Source organism: Falco peregrinus, chromosome 6 (assembly GCF_023634155.1).
Source record: "Falco peregrinus isolate bFalPer1 chromosome 6, bFalPer1.pri, whole genome shotgun sequence".
Lineage (NCBI taxonomy): Eukaryota > Metazoa > Chordata > Aves > Falconiformes > Falconidae > Falco > Falco peregrinus.
The window spans coordinates 91,044,135-91,060,934 of NC_073726.1; the positions used below are offsets into that span (position 1 = coordinate 91,044,135).

Here is a 16,800-nt window from a genome sequence, read left to right on the forward strand (position 1 = left end):
GAGCCAGGCGTTTTGCAGAACATTTGCTGTCTTCATGTGAAACTGTACAGTTGGCACAGGGGATGGTCTTCTTAACCTAATTGAAATTGTTAAAATTATGTTTTTCAAGCACTTCCTTCCTCCAAGAAGAGAAGGGAAGTGAGTAAGTTACTGTTTGGAGATTAAAGGAGACTGTTTGGAGAAAAGGATACTCAGTGGGGAACCTTACTGCTCTTTACAAGTACCTGAAAGGAGGTTGTAGGCAGGTGGGGGTAGGTCTCTTCTTCCAGGTAAGAAATGACAGGATGAGGAAACAGCCTCAAGTTGCACCAGGGGAGGTTTAGATGGGATATTAGGAAAAAATTCTTCCCCAAAAGGGTGGTCAAGCATTGGGACAGGCTGCCCATGGATGTGGTGGAATCACCAGCCCTGAAGTGTTCAAATCCACCCATGGATGGTGCTTAGGGACATGGCGTGGGGTGGATTTGGCAGTCCTGGGTTAACAGGCGGCCTCTATGATCTTAGATCTTTTCCAGCCTAAATGATTCTATGGGTCTGTGGTTCTAAATCATGGTTTTAAATCGCAGCATTATATGGGTATTGCTCTGCAGCTTAAGCAGTGGGGCTGGTAACAAGAGGAAGGCAGTGAGCTGTGATACAGCCTCACAACATGCTACAGCCTGGCCCGTCTGTTCCTCATGAGGAAGACTATGACAGGCGGCACGGCAGACTAGCTGCTGCAACACGTGGGAGATCACCATTTGAAGATTCCTCTCTCCCATCTGCTTGCAGCAGTGACCAAGCATTCTGCCCTGCTTTTGGCAAAATTACATCCATGTAATTACTCCCCTACCTTACTTGGTGTGTAGTGCCAACAGCATGTGTAAACAGGTATGCTGGTTTGGGTTTTGTTTGTTCAGTGTTTCCCCCCTGCCTTTCCCCCTCCCCCTGTAGTTTGAGCTCTGTATTAAACTTCAGGCAGTGGCTTTACTGAGCATGTGTGAAGTAGAAGTATCTTCCCTCTCAAGCGGTACAAGACCTGACATATGCCACCATTCAGCAAAGTTCTGAGCCTCCATCTTAAAGATGCTTAAAGCAAAGGTCTACACAAGCTTTGCTGTGACAGTCTCTTTTTCTGTAGGTGCTTTCTGCAAAATAGCAAAGGTTTTGCTTACACCCCTACCCTCTCTGAAGAAAACAAAACGAACACCCCCAATAAACTATCTCAGCCTGAGGAAAATGTTGACCGTAAGTGATGTAAGATGAAGAGATCAAAATCTGATTTAAAAGTGCAACTGAAAGTAGTCCTGCAATCCGAATAACATAGTAGCAGTGCTACAGAAATAGGAAGTGCTAATAACAGAGACATATTTAAAAACGAAAAAGGCAAATTTCTCTCTCTAGCCCTATCTATGTTTAATAACTGTGTTTACTTTTGGCTTTGAACTTTCCAGTAGTACCTTACCAGCCTCCCTCTTTTCCTCATGATGTATGCTAGTCTTCTGTCTGCTGCCACGCTCGCTACTCATCTGCTCCTCTTTTATTTCACGTTACACAAATGCCGTCATCGGTCCTCACGCAGGACTTCAGACACGGTTTGCCTTTGCCAGGGTGAGGACCCAACGCTGATTCCAAGCCTGTTAGCGTTGTTCTAACCCGTCGCTGGTTTGCCATTCACAACTTCTTTTTCAGAAAGGAGTCTGGTTACAGTCTTGGAAGACTGGAAAGAATAGCTGGCTGCTCTGTTGTTTACAGTTTTATTCATACATTCAGAGAAATCACGAGGTGAGACGGATCAATCCAATCCATTTGGGGACAATTAAGATTTGCTTACTTTTAGCACTCTGAGTTTGAAGGAGCAGTTCTCAGATGTATTGCAGGAAACGCTTTTCCTGTTTGCCTCTGAGCTTCTGCCCATGATCAGTTCTGGTCACTGGGTTACTCCAGAGAAGAGAACACATCTTGTTCCTGTGCTCAAGATTTTTTCCTTTATTTATGCAACTCTCCTTATCGTATTCCTCACTCTCTTTCTGAAGCCAAAGCACCCTGTTGTTGGCATGGGTAAGAAATAATGATACAAGAGAAATCAGCTGGCTTCATGTTTGTGCTACTGCTTCCTCTGGAACTGGGATAAGCTCTCGGCCTGAGAGGCAGGAAAGCATGCAGCGCATTCTGTCGTCAGGGCAGCTGTCGTAACTGTTCTGCGTGGAAAGACAGACATTCCTTTTAGCTGATTTTCCGTAGCTCTCCATCACCAGTCTGCCTCTGAGGCCTGCCACCCCAAGCAGATGAACACTAAAGGCTTTGTGCTCTGGCTGCCCACAGCCCTCCTCATTGTGGGTCTACACGGGATTGCTGCGGCTGGCAGCTCCCTCTGGGCCTGTTCGAGGTGTCCGTGGCAGGTACGGTTTACTGAAGGGCCTCCACTGTGTAGTGGAGTTGTCTGAGCAAAGTGGGTGCAAACAAGGCTTGTGCTGCAGCCATGTGGGGAGGGAGAGGAGAAAGGCCCCGGCGCCTCGCAGCCGTGAACTGCGGCCACGGTCCCGCGGGTCAGAGGGGGGAAGGAAGAGAGAAGGAGAGGACAAGTAAGAGATGACAGGTGATAGTGTAAGAGAAGAATCTCTAAGGTTGCAGAAAATGATGGGAGAAGCCATCAGGGAGCCCATGGGAGGGACGAGCCATGTGTCCCACCTAGAGCTGGGGATGGGGAAAGGATGGGCACAGGGGCAAGGCGCGTCCTCCCGCTCTGGCAGGCTTGAGCCAGGTCTGCTGCTGCAACCAGGCTCGGCAAGAGGGTCTACACATACCGAGCATATATTCCTGTCGGTTCCCCATGCTGAGCTTACCTCCAGGCCCAGCGGTGTTTCTGATTGTTTTATAGAGGCTTTATATCGACAGCAGATACAGGGGAAGCAGAAGCATCCAGTGACAGGCTGGAAGGGAGCGGGACACTGACTCTGCCTGCAGGCTCACCAGCTGCAAGTTGGTCCCCCTTGTAATGCTGAAATCTGTAGCAGAAGAACAGTGAGAGACTCCCAGGAGGGGCAACGCAGCAGGGAAGGCAAAACAAGTGTGTGTATTTATTCTTCCTCATTTTTCTGAATATTGATAAAGATAGGCCCTGCCTGGTGTGCTGGAGACCCACCGCTACGAAGCCCTTGCTGTAGAAGAGCTGTGACCCTTCCCGTGTGGAACAGGAGATCCCTGACGGCTTGGAAAGCTTGCATTGTGCACAGAGTGGTCTGTAAATAAAGGGGGTGGGCAGGAGGCAGAGAGATTGGTGTTGGTAACAGCTAGGGGGGCCTGCTGGTTTGGTTTGGCGAACTGAACCGGCGAAACAAAGCGTCAAAAGTTGGGGTTGTGGGTGGGCTGGGTTGGGTTAACATCCAAAGGAATACGTTCCTCTGCATGTGTCCTTCCCTCCCGTTCCCCGGCGGTTCTGTCCCCCTGCCAAGGGAGCCGTCGTTACCATGAAGAGCATCTGAAGGAGCAGGAGCAAACACAGCCCCTTTCCTGCACCCCAGGGGCAGAGAGGTGCTTGGATCAGCCACAGATTCCAGTCCCTTCCGTGACTGGCCCAGGCGCCGCAGGCACCCCTGAGGCACACAGGCGCGCTGGTTAAACGCTCTTCTCCCCTGTGCCCGTGCTCTCTGGGTGCTGTTAAACTCTACCTGTCACTTTGACGTTGCCCGTAGCTTTGGCAATGTTGTTTTCAATCACGCAGGTGTAGGTAGCGTTAGCAGTGATGTTGTGCAGCAAGGAGACCACCTTCAGAGTGATGTTTTCAGCGTTCAGCTCGTAGCTGGTGTTGGCGACGTGTGGCAGGTGCTCCCCGGCGGCGCTGCAGGCTGTCCAGTGCACGGTGGGGCGGGGGAACCAGCGCGGTGCTTCGCACTGCAGCGTGTCCCCGCTGCCGCTGTTCTCCACGTGGACCTTGGGGGTGCTGAAAGCTTTGGGAGGGAAAAAGGGGAAAGGGTCAGAAAAAGGCAGATGTCTAGGGACCGGGCATGAAACACCCAGCTGCATGTGCCGGTCAGTCCTGGGACTTTCTAGAAATTCTAGGAGCACTAGAGGATTTCTAGGCTACTCACTGCTTAGCATCGTGGCACAGCACGCAGCCAAAGCGGGCGCGGGGGCTCAGACAGAGGCACCGGCGGGGCTACGGGGACATGGCTGCGGGGCGCTGAAGGCTCCTAGGACAGGGCAGTCCCGTTCGAGATCTGTGAGGTCATGGCACAGCTTCGGTGTCTTTAGGTGATTCTAAAACAGCTACGAGCTGGGTCTTGGGCTCATAAACCCAGCGTCTCCCAGGAGCCCCGGGACACCCGGGCTGAGGCCGGAGCTGCCCGCCTGTGCCCCATGTCCCGGCATCCCCGGCGCTCGCCGCTGCTGGACTGAGGGGCCGAGAGGAGGCGCGTGCTGTGCTCCACAGGGAGAGACATGCCAAACCCATCGCGGTTACTGGAAGGGGAAGATGACTCGCCCTCTCCGCTGCCTGAGAGGAAGCCTGGCCAACACCTACAGCTTCACAGAACCACAGAATCGAAGACTCGTTTAGTTGGAAAGGACCTTTAAAGTCAAATCTAACTGTGACCCCAGCTCTGCCACTAAGCCGTGTCCCTATGCACCACGTCTGCACATCATTTAAATGCCTCCAGGGGTGGTGACCCCACCATGTCCCTGGGCAGCCTGTTCCAAGGCTTCACAACCCTTTCGGTGAAGAAATTTTTCTTAACATCCAATTTAAACCTCTACTGGTGCAACCTGAGGATGATTCCTCTTGTCCTGTCACTTGTTACTTGAAAGAAGAGCTGACACCCACTTCACTACAAGCTTTCGGGTAGTTGTAGAGAGCGGTAAGGTCCCCCCTGAGCCTCCTTCTCCCCGGGCTGAGCACCCCCAGCTCCCCCCGCTGCTCCTCAGAGCACTTGTGCCCCTGCCCCTTCCCCAGCCCCGCTGCCCATCTCCGGACACGCTCCAGCACCTCAATGTCTTTCCTGAAGCGAGGGGCCCAAAACCAAACACAGGATTCGAGGTGCGGCCTCACCGGTGGGACGGGGGGGGCAATCATTTCCCTAGTCCTGCCAGCCACACTGTTTCAGATACGAGCCAAGGTGCTGTTGGCCACCTGGCCGCACTGGGGGCTCCCGTCCAGCCGGCTGTCAACCGGCACCCCCAGGTCCTGCTTGTCCAGGGAGTTCCCAGCCGCCCTGCCCCGTGTGGGGCTGGTGTGACCCACAAGCAGGACCCGGCACTGAGCCTGGTTGAACCTCATGCAACCGGCCTGGCCCCATCGGCCGCTGCCCAGCCCCCGCCGTGCTGGGACTGTCGCACTGGACGGGGCTGCAGCCCAGGGAAGCTCCATCAGCACATACTGGGGCTGAGGGCAGGCCGTCCTGAGCTGCAGCACATCCCGGGATTAAAGAAAACGTTTAACGCCCATCGCAAACTCATCTGTGGTTTAAAGCCAAGACCAAACTTTGTTAACCTTGGTCTCTGTATATTCATCGTATTTCCCCCCCGCACATACGTGAAGGGAAACAAGAGCTTATTAGGAACGCAGAGTTCCCATTTCCCATGGAAGTAAACCCCAGCGCACCGCTGCACGTGTTCTCGCCAACCCCCTTTCTGCGTGGGTTACTTTAAACATCGAATCAACACAAAAGGGCAGATTCCCAAGGCCTCAGGGAGGGGTGTGAGACCAAGTCCCCGCGGGACTTACGCGTGCCTCAGCCGAGAGCCAGAGCTCTCCAGCCTTGCTGTCACCTGCTGCCATCCCGAGTGGTTCTTCCATCCCTGCCCGATGGAAGGGCACGATAAGGGGCCCGGGAGCCCAGCAGCCCTTTTCCCCCTGCCTGGGGGGTACTTCCCACAACAGGGCACCAAACACACTTTCAGCAAGAAACGGGAGATGGAAACAACGCTGGGCAGATGGGCCTGTGACCCCAGCTCCCCACTGCTTTTCTGTCCCAAGCCGGGCTCCCCGTGAGTGGCACGGGGAAGCGGCTGCATCTCCAGGACATCTGTCACACACGGCTGTGCAGAAGCTGGTGGCCACCTCCCGGTGCTTTGAGGCTGCTGGGCCAGAGGAGGCTGGCGTTGCAGAGAGGCAGCCTGTCTCATCCAGGGGCTCTGCTGGTTACGATTGTCCTGCCATGACTAGCCTGAGGCACAGAGGACACCCCCACCCCCCATCCTGCCAGTACATCTGGCCTCACCACGTAAGCGGTCACCCATCCTAAAAGTGCGTTTCCTTGCCTTGGAGAGCTCTGAGGGTTGTTCCTCTCCCCATCCGAGCAGCGACTCTGGCCGCAGTGGTGAGGGAGAGGGTGCAAAGACTGCAGTCTGCGTGGAGGTGCTGAAGCGGCTCATCCATCAGTCTCCAGCACAAGGTGACCACCTGGGGGGTGACTTGTTAAGCCACTGCAGCCAAAGGCAGCTCATTGGAAGAGCGTGAAGACCTGGTGCTTTCCAGATCTCTCCTGGGGGACTGACTCTCCAATGTTCGGAGACTTTCTTTTCCTCCTTTCTAACAATTCCCTCGGCTACCTTAGAAACTTCCCCTGGAAGGTCACGGACTCACTCTACTGTACCAACCCTGAATCCGAGGGATACACTGGGACCTCAGGGGTGCCAGCAAAAGCCAGCCAGAGAAACACAAAGCCCACCCACCTCACGTTATCCTCATCGTACCGCCAGTGAACTCACCACAACTTCATCAGGACAACCCAGAGGTGGCTGCGGCACTGGGTGGGAGCACATCGCTCTGTGCCAGCCCCGAGCCCGACGGCCGAGCCCAGAGAGCTCGGAAGAATTAAGCACCCACACATGAAAATTCATCTGTGTCTCTGTGTGTTTTGAGGTTGACTCATAAGAAGGTGAACAATTAACTCCAGCAAATGTGTCATACTTCAGATAACTGGTATGGGTGCTTTGTTGCTTTGATAGTAATTTTAAAAAATGAGTATTTTAGAAAAACAGGAAAAAGGTATTAAGCGGGCTACAACTTACACTACACAGCCCTTCTTTTGGCTGGAGATATAATTATAGAAAGAAAAAGCTGTCATCTTTAACAGGGGTAAAATCTGGATCTTTATAATATCAATTAGCTACTCCCATTCTTAGGGGCTCTTTCTACTCAGTTATGTAGCTGGGGGACTGCACAGGGTAACTAGAAGAAAAAACCTCAGCGCATTAAATTAATAATCGTTTCTGGAATGAGGTTGTCAAAAGAGCAGGTAAGGCCGTAAACACCCGTAAAAGCCAAAACCCAAACAACCCCCAGGTGGCTGCTGGAGGAGCCGGTACCGCTCACACAGCCCCAGCAGCAGTGTCACAACAGGCAGGTCCAGCCCAGCCACGTTTCGCAGCAGGATTTTCTTCCTCGTACCCCTCACCTCCCGTTCTGTACCGCAGCACCGCCGCCCCGCTCCCTTTGGCCGTGGTGACCGAGCACCGGTAGGTGCCAGCGTCCGAGAGCTGCACGTCCCTCAGCTCCAGGGAAGCGTTGCCGCCGATCACCTGCTCCGCGAACACCGCCGTGCGGCCCTGAAACGATGCATCTTGCTCTTGCAGGCGGTCCTTCCCACCTTTAAACTCGTGAACCAGCCCAGCGACTCCCGCCTTGGCCCACCGGATCGCTATGCTGTCCATCTGGATGTCGGGCTCAAAAGTGCAGCCCAGGACGCCGCGCTGGCCGATGTTCCCCGGAGACGTCAGCGCCGTCACGCTGATGGAGCGTTTGCCTGCAAGGAGAAGGCCGGGCGGCGTGAGAAGGATGGGGTGAGGGCAGAGACAGGGCTGGATGGGCACCGGCACGTGGCAGGGACCCCAGCAGCAGCCACCAGCGTCGGCAGCACAGGTCAGCTCTCAGGGCTTATATACCAAGAGCATGTCCTTAGCAGGCAGCATGCTGCAAAAAGTAGCTCTTCTTATATGTTTAAGGAGAATCTGCACCATGTTTTCTTGCTTATTTGTATGTACCAGGGATTTTTGTCTTTGCAGCTGCTGGAAGAGTGTGATTTTCCTGCCTTAGCCAGGATCTCCCTTCATGCAATATAAATGTGATTGCAAGGCATAACGCTGGCAGGGAAATGGGACTGCTCTTTCACCCTTATGGGAATCCAAACTGTTTTCTTTCATTTAAGACAAGTCAGCATTTCCCTTCCCTGGGGACATAAATCACTTCTCAAGTAAAACCCTAACCAGCCAGCTTGAGAATTAACTCCTTCCCAGAGCCGGGTCCCCTGTCCCGCAGCCCTTCCTTATGCGCCCCCCGGCACGCCCCGAGGCGGCTGCCTCTGGGCCAGCACCAAAGCCATATAAAATACAAATATAAAGTATTTTTATAATCTCTGAGGGAGCAGGGAAGCGGGTCCCGTTCTGGCAGGTGCTGTCCGACTTTGCAATAAACACGATTGCTTCCTCCTATCTGGGAGAAGGAGCACGGTACGCACAGGACAGAGGGCAGGCATGGGGTACAGGTTTCGGGGGCGCAGATTTCGGGGGGGCAGGTTTCAGGCTCCAAGCCCAAGGGGATTTTGGCTAACACAGCACTACATCTGCAGCAGCACAGCCTGTGCTACGCCCATCGATCCCTCGCCTCAGCTGGCTTCCCACGGAGCAGCCGGTGGATTTGAGTGATGCAGCTGCAAACACACCAGACGGTAACTAAAGAAAACCAAACAAAAAAAAAGGCCTTAATTTCTGCTGTGAAAGCACAGCTCAGGAACTCACTTCCCAGGGCAAACCAGAGCTGCCGGCAGCCTGCGCCCAGCCCCCTGACAAGTTTTCACAGAAATTAAGAGCCGGCACCGATTTCCTCACTCAGCTCCGTGTGCCAAGTGCTGGTATCTTCTAACGCACCCCGAGCACACGTGTGTGCGCGTGTAAATCTCTGCATTATTTAAAACCTACAAAGCTCACAGTCTCCGAGGACAGCAGAGCTCCTCGAGGCTCCGTGCCACGGCGCGACACCTTGTTGAGAAAGGCCAGGACTGAAGCCGCCTGTGCAATCTTAACTCGGCCACCGGGTACATAAGCTGTTGGAAGCGAGCCTTCGCAGGTGGCACTTCCACACAAGGTCACCCTCAGCCCCTGCATGGGACAGACACACGGAGGCAGGGCAGAAGCTCCTCACCTCACTGGTAACAGCAAGAAATCTGAGCGGTCACATACCTGAGACACCGAAGCCGATGATCAGGGCAATCACCGCAGCCAGGATGATAATGACCATAGTCGTGCTATTGGGGAAAAAAGGAAAGCACAGCCTCAGCGCACAGCCCGCCGCCTCCTGCACACCCTGCCCTGCAGCGCACGCCTGCGGGGCCGCCGGCACAACAGTGGTCGAGGTGGGTAAGCCACAGGCCTAGAGCAAGGCAGACCGGTGAAGCACACGACCACAGTTGTGGTGAATATTTGGGTGAGCACCATGTGGCGGGAGGAGGGGAGACCTGGGCTTTCGTTCCCGAGAGGAGGCAGCTGGCCCCAGTGGAGGATGCTCCCCTCTGCATCCCCTGGTGCCTAAGGGAGCCAGGCAGTCCCTGCTGGCACTTGCAAGGGACCAGTTGCCAGGGGGATGAGCAGACCACCGACCGACCCCAGGAGACCCCGGGGGGATGGGCAGACCACCGACCCCAGGAGATGCCGTTACGAGCCAGAGGGTGGGAAGGAGCGGGCTGGGAACAGGGCCAGGATCGTGAGCTGCTCACATTTGGGATGTTCCATGCACAGACGGATGAGGGGCCGTTCCATGAGAGGACACTTGCCAAGCCACGCAGGCAGAGCAGCCCCAGCAGAGGCGGCAGCATGGCAGAGCAGCACAGCTCAAGCCTTGCCAAGCACGACCCGTCTCCAACACAGCCCAAGCCTGGAGACACCCAAAAGCACGGCCTGCAGGCTTCCACCACAACTGGCGGGGCTGTCACACACGGCCCTGAGCACCTTTTCATGTGGACTGGTGGGTCATGGCAGCACCTTCAGCTCCCCACCAGAAGAAGCCCTGAAGCAGCTTCCCCACAAAACCCAGAGGGACATCCCAGGACAGGCAGTTCACATGCTCCTGCCTGACGGCCTCACAGGTGTGCTGGGCTCAGCCCTGCTCAGGACTGTCAGAGGAGAAGCCCAGAGAGCTGCAGGAGGTCCTCACACAGGATTTCACCCCATTCCCAAGCCCGGCAGGGTGCTGGAGGGAGCACAAGCACCGGCAGCGGCCACTCCACATCAGCATCCAGGGCTGCCAGCCCAGGGCTTGTTTTGTCCTGTTGCACACAGAAACCCTTGAGCTGCTGCTCTCACCCTCAGGCAGGACCAGGCTGCAAGATGTCACGGTCCTCCTGCCCGTGCAGGAGTAGCTGCTCCACAGCGTTTTCTGGTTTGTAGCACCCTCTTTCCCCAGGCAGCAGGCAGCCTCCCACAGGAGCCGTCAGCGTCCGACAGCCACAAACCCATGAACTCCTCCCACGTCAACATGTGCCTGCATCAGTTACTGGCACGATCGCAGCTCAATCACTGCAGGTGCCACCATCACGGGGCTGATACGGAGCTGTAGGGAGATGCACCATGTGAACAAGGTCGATGGGTTGGAAGAGGGGCTGGAGAGGAGGGGAGATGTCGCAGAAGTCTTGCTTGCCTTCCCACTGTCTCCCTTCCATCCTCATCCTTAAAGCCAGTGGCAAGTTGTCTGAAGAAGCCTTGTCTGCACATGCCAGTGTGCTCAGAAGATCAGAACTGTGTATTTCACCATGCAATAAGCCCACATAAACATTCATATGGGTCCATATATATGCTCCCATCCGTACCAAGCCCTCCCTGCTTAGATGCCCTCAGAGCTGGGAGGTGTCACGCGTTTGGCTTCCTCCCTGTTCCCACCAGCTTTCACTCACCGCCAGGGTGGACAGCAGTTCTCCGCCTGCCCCCTCCCCGAGGCACGGCTGACCCTGCTGGGGAGGAAAGCAGTGGTGCAGCTGGGGACCCACCGCCAGCCACCACCTCCCCAGGGGGACCTGCAGGATGGGGACTTCGTCAGCTCGTGTGGGTCCCACAGCAGGACAGCACCCAGCAAGGACTCGTCATGTCCCACTGTTGCAGCACAAACAAACTAGCAAGCTGCAGCAAGGCTTTTACCATCGGCCAGATTCTACTGTCCGTGCTGTTTGTCCTTCCTCTGCAAGTCAGACGCTCCTGCTCCTGCATCTGACCCCCTCTCCCACGCTCCTCAGGGCTATTTAGGGAACAGCTGCACATCATCCAGGTCCATCAACCCACTGCCTTCGAGGCAAGGCCACAGCTGCAATTAGCAATGCTAATCAACCCACCGCCTTCATTGCTCTACATCCCACGGGCTCAGTCCTAAGTCACTTGGGGTCTCACCATGGGACAGCCCTGTGCTTCTTATTCCGGGGCAGATACCAAGCCTCTTGCATGTGCTGAATAACATGTACCTCCTTGAGAAGCTCCACAGATTCCTATGGGGATGATCCCAGAGTGAGATAGTTGCTATAAACTCAGCCCAGGTTGCCAGCATGAGCCTCAGCTCTCCCTCCTGGGGAGCACAGCCCCGCAGCAGCGGCACCCGCGCTGTCACGAAGAAGCTGTGACTCACCTTCACCCCTCTACATTAAAACCCTCCTTCCCAAGACTGGGCAGGGAAGAGATTGCTGGGAGCCTCGGGATGCTGCCCGTGGGTTACAGGGGTGTCACTGGTCAATGCCAGAGCGGTACATCAGGGCACGAGCAGCCAGGACACCCTCCTGCACAGTCCCTGAGCACCTCAGGTGCCGCCACACCTGCCTGTGGTCCTGGGCAGGACCCTCTGGCCTGAACACCACCTCTGCTCTAGCACTGCTGGGCAAAATCATCCTCAGCTCGCTCACAAACACGAACCAGCACCACAGCTTTTGTCCCCTGCCGGCATTGCCTGCCCAGGTAGCTGCAAAGCCCCGCTAGCTGTGCGTCCCACCCCTGCTCCAAGGCAGCACCAGGGCTGCTGGAAAAAGCCGCTTGTTGTTACAGGGAGGATGGCAATTTGGGGTACACAGATACCACCGCCCACTTCAACACAAGGGGAAATGGGGCCTTTTGAAATCTCCTCCGCAGAAACGGCAAGATCCAAGAATCACAAATGCCTTAACAACACTCGCCTGCGAGCCCCCCGCGTGTATTGAGTGGGTCTGGGGGACAGGGCGGCCACGAGGAAGCTGGCGCCCGCCCGGCCGTTGCTGAGGGTAACCGTGTTTCGCAACAGCCCAACAGTCGAAGCAAAAAGCCATTTTCTGTGCATCAGCACCTCGGTGCTGGCAGCGTTTCAGAGGCGGGGACCAGGCTGATGCAAGGGCTGGGGCTGTGCACGTCGGAGCCCTGATGCCACCCTCTGTTCCCAAGGCAGCTTTGACATCCTGCAGGATGCTGCTCTGTGCATCCTACCCTCTTGTCTGTGGTCCCGTTCCTGATCAGCCATGAAATCTGGCATGAAATTTATTCATTCCCATCTGTCAAGCACAGTCTGGGGGCAGAGGGAGGCTCGCAGCCCCGCTGTGACAGGCAGCAGAGGCTCCATCCTCCCGCTCTCCAGCTCTGCTCAGTGTAAGCTTTCCCTGGGGAATGAGCTTACAGGTGTGACAATCAAAAAGCATGGAAGGTTAAGAGACTGAAGATCCTTTGCCTTCCTCCTTATATCAAAAAGAAAAAGAAATAGCATGGCAAGGGTAACACAGAAGAAAGGGGTTCCTGTTCCGACCAGCGGTTAATGACTGCAGAGCTCAACTTGTCTCACCTTTTATTTCTTTCAGTGTTTTTTTTAAATTTTGGTTTGTTTTTTTCTGAAATCAACAGAAACCTCTCCTTGCTCCTCTGAAGCCTCCTGGAAAATCCAGCCTTCTTTCTAGGCTGTTTCTGCCCTTCAAGATTAGCCTGAAGAGGCCAATGTCCTCGGAGAAACCCGCTGCTCGCAGCGAGCTGCTGGCCGGTGGGCGCAGCCGCCCGGGGCAGGCGAGGTGCTGGCTGAGCAGGATGGGGCTCGCCGCAGCGAGGGGTACGTGCACATTTTTTCACACCCGTCTGCATTTCCCTGAGAAGCCAGCTGGGCTGCCTCTGGAGAATAACAGAGCTGGTTATTAAGTGCATTCCAGACACATGAGGAATACGATGCCCAGTGAATATTTACACCGTGTTATATTATTTCTACTAGTCTTCTCCCTTTTGTTGGCGAAAAGGCGCAGATATTACCATTTAGTTCTTCCTTGATGCTCCCCATGAGAAAGCTGGAGCACAGCTCACATGTGAGGTCTCTTCAGTTCACATGTGGACTGTCCTTCTCCCCACCGCTGTTCAGCTCAGGTGGGACGGATACTCATAACAGCTGAAACCTTTTTGACAGAATAAACACAAGCAGGAGCGTTTCACACACCTCACCAGAGCCTCTTCCTCCATCCAGCCTGGAAAAGCTCCCACCTGGGGTGAAGAGACACGGCTGCTTGGTGGCCCTGTTCAAGCAGTCAGGTTTAGGTGGAAGCTCAATCCATGTTCATTGGAGGCTGAAGCAAGTTTACCCATCTGGTGAGGGTTATTTTCAACTAATTAGTAGATAAGGACAGGAGGTAGATATTTTTATGGCCTTCCCCATGATACTTCTTCTTCTGACTGTAGTTCACCAGGACTTGGTCAATAGCTCCAAAGGAAACAGGCTCATCAAAACATGAGGCACAAAGCAGCTTGCCCATCTTCGCAGCTCTTGCTCCTGATCCGCAGAGCAAGGGAACCTGGGCAGGACAGCTTCTGCCGCTCTCCCCACAGCACGCCGACGTGATGCAAACACAAGCGACTGCCTGAGGGCCAGCAGAAGGAACGGGGAGCCTGCCTCAAGCCACCGATACCCCAACCTACAACAGCATTCAAACCTGAGGTAGTGTATTCTAGCCCTGCACAGTTTCTAGGACACACATCTCCATCCTGGCTACAGTCAACAGCCTGCACGTGGCTGTCTGACATGGCCTTACTGATCCTATAAAAGAAGCTGTACCAATATTTTAGCTCAGTGAGCGCAGCATAGAATCAAGCTGCAAAGAACTGCTGTCTTGAAAGTCCCTGGCAGCAGGGTGATGCAGCCTAGGAGTTTGGAAAACACAGTTCCCTCCCTCCCTCTCCCAAACCAGATGCAGATAATACCGTACCTCCAGAAAACGACCTGGCCTTGGGACGCCATGGTCACAGCACCTACGCAGACAAGCCAAACACCAGGTGCCCGAAGGTCCCACACGGTTCCACACAGCCCCTGTCCTTCGCATTCTCCTGGGCTGTCCGGCTTAAATAACTGAAGCCAGCTAAGGGGTGGTGAGCGCAAGCACTGAACCTTCAGGAACGAGGAAGCAGGGAGCATTCCGGCTCCAGCCACCAGGGCAGTCAAAAGCAGGCAGTCGTGGTTAGTCACTGGAACGACAGGAGAAACCTCCTACACCATCCATTAAAGAAACACATCTGATTTCAAACAAAAAGCAACACAGCTGATGGTTTGGTAGCCAGCTAATCCTGGGGTCCGAGTGCAACCGTCTCCAATGTTGACCCACAGCTTATCCTTCACTGGTGGGTTGCGTTCTACCCAGGACTAGCTCAGGTCTCCTTGCCAAGATGTCCAGTCATGCTGTTGGCACTGGGCAGAGTGGTCCCAGCTGCGGGTCCCCTTCCTGGCCCCATTCCCAATGTGCATCTCCCCCCGCCTCTCTGTGCTGCGCTGAGAGGCTCCGCCAGGCTCAGCAATGCCATCACAGCCACGCAGCTGCTGCGGAGCCTCTTTTCTGACTGCTCTTTTCTTCCACTGAACTCCTCCAGACCAGACAGCTTCTCCTCCCCGAGGCCAGCTCCTGCTGCTCTCAGATCTGCCATTACGGTGGACATCACAGCACGTAAAGGAACAAAGCTGGCACACGTACCCTGCAGTCCTTTTGCCCTGCGCTTGGTCTCGCTGGAGGCTGGGCGCTGGATGGGTAGCTCTTGGGCATAAGAGGCTGAGAAGGGCACGGTGATTACAAAAGAGCAGAAAAGGGAAGGCAGCTTGCGCCACCGTGTTCAGTTTCCCGAAGGGGAACCTGTGTATCCTGTCATTCATGTCTGGACTGGGTTCTAGGAAGGATGGAAAAGGGGAATTTTTGACAGTCTATAGCCATCTCCAGCAAGTTTGGATGGCTAGTGGGAGTGAATAGCTTTCCCATGCAGAGCTGAGGATGCCCGGAGGAACTGGGAACAGTCCTAACAAAAACCAAATCACTTTCTCTGCAACAACCAGGGATTAAAATCAAGACCAACTAATACTGGCCAGCGATGACCAAACTAGCTGCAAAGGCTGAGCTTTGGGGCTCAGGAAGGCTTACACTGCCCTGAGGAGCAGCAGCCGCCTTCTAACTGCACGTGTGAGATTTCAGCGCATGTGCACTTAGTCTTTTGGACTCGAGTTTGACTCCAAAACAGCCTCTTCACCTCCACAGGGGATGAACATACTCAGATGCGGTGCATGACGTGTAACAGACTTTCCTAGGCAGCAGAGAGGGGGCTGGAAGGGGATCTGGGTCTTGCACAGGCACCGAAGTCAGCAAACTGTGTTCCAAGGCATTGAGCACCTGGGACTCGCCACTTCCAGCCACCCCGTGCCAGGATGAAGTTACCTGTCACAACCTGTGTTGAACCTCCTCCCACGTCCCACCACCTTGCACTGATGAGGGCATGGATGCGAACCTCCGCTAAGCCTAGCCACCCGTGAGCAAACAAAGCACAATCAGAAAGCAAATGGTTTCCCCCCAGGTTAAGAAGTTGAATCGGCTCCCTACGTGGTCCGAGGAGCGTCGCATCTAGCGATGCTTCTGGAGAGCAAGGACCTTCTGAGCCAGGGTGGGACTTTCTGCTTTCAAGAGTGACTAGACATTGGGTTTACCCAGCCGTTCACGTGCTACTTCAGTGTCAGCGCTCGACTGCAAAGCTAATTGCTCTCCAGGCAGAGGAGCTACCTGAACGCCCCGGGCGAGGTCTGCAGCAGAGGTGTGAACAGGACCTACTGCCAACACTCCAACCCCGGCCGCTGCTGAAAGCGCAGCCTTCATCCTCCAGCCTCTGAATGAAACTGGGGGCTGGAAATCTTGGGAAGATCTGAGAATCACTGATGCTTTTCGGTTATTGCAATGGTTTAAACTTATAAAGCAGACTTTATATGGTTTTCACTTCCCCTCTGCTTTAGCATGGAATAGCCCCTTTTAATCTGAAAAAAAAAAAAAAAAAAAAAAAAAAGAGATCTGATTTATTTTGTAGTATCCTACTGATTACTAAACCTCTCGTAATGTAGCAGAGCATTACTAGAAGCTAACAGCCCTAGGCCGTAGTGGCCTGGTGGGAAATGCACATTAAGAAATTCCCTCTTGCCTTCTGTGACACCTGATTTACGGCTGCCTTGGGCACAGTGCGCCAGCGAGGCGTCCCCTTGCAGCACCGCGTAACTCCAGGCTGTAGCTGCAGCGCACTCCACCGCGCAGCCAACAACCAGCTTACTTCCACGTTGGAAAAACATGCTTGTTCCTTGGTCACAGGCAGCCCCAGTAGGACCAGGGCAAGCCCCGTTCACCAGGGCAACATCATGCTAATTCCCAAACAGCTCTCATGCCAGAGGCTACTCCTCTCTGTATGTTTACACTGCAAAAAACCAAGAGTATTCAGGATATTTCCCAAAGAAATCAAGGGCGTGTGACCACAATCTGCCCAGCTCTTGCCACTTCTGAACCTATTAGCAAAATCCAACCTGATGTGACAGCAGGATCTGGTCCCACACGGTCTGTGAAAGCTGAT

The 16,800-nt window shown here is 54.5% G+C and overlaps 1 protein-coding gene across 1 annotated transcript; it reads right to left on the bottom strand.

Moving 5' to 3' along the window:
* Positions 1-65: 65 nt before the first annotated feature.
* VTCN1 (V-set domain containing T cell activation inhibitor 1) lies at positions 66-14,919 on the bottom strand. The gene is made up of 5 exons (XM_013305688.3): positions 14,148-14,919; positions 9,157-9,221; positions 7,377-7,724; positions 3,651-3,929; positions 66-2,987 (listed from the first exon to the last, which is right to left on the bottom strand). Exons 1-5 carry the CDS (start codon positions 14,351-14,353, stop codon positions 2,866-2,868), a joined length of 1,020 nt encoding a protein of 339 aa, XP_013161142.2. The 5' UTR covers positions 14,354-14,919; the 3' UTR covers positions 66-2,865.
* Between the last annotated feature and the right edge of the window lie 1,881 nt (positions 14,920-16,800).

Coding starts and splice junctions, on each gene's coding strand:
- VTCN1 (XM_013305688.3), bottom strand. CDS start 14,353: ATGCTCCCTGCTTCCTCGTTCCTGAAGGTTCAGTGCTTGCGCTCACCA. Junction 7,725..9,156: donor CATCGGCTTCGGTGTCTCAG/GTATGTGACCGC, acceptor TTCTCCTTGCAG/GCAAACGCTCCATCAGCGTG. Junction 2,988..3,650: donor GGGCAACGTCAAAGTGACAG/GTAGAGTTTAAC, acceptor CTTCTGCTACAG/ATTTCAGCATTACAAGGGGG.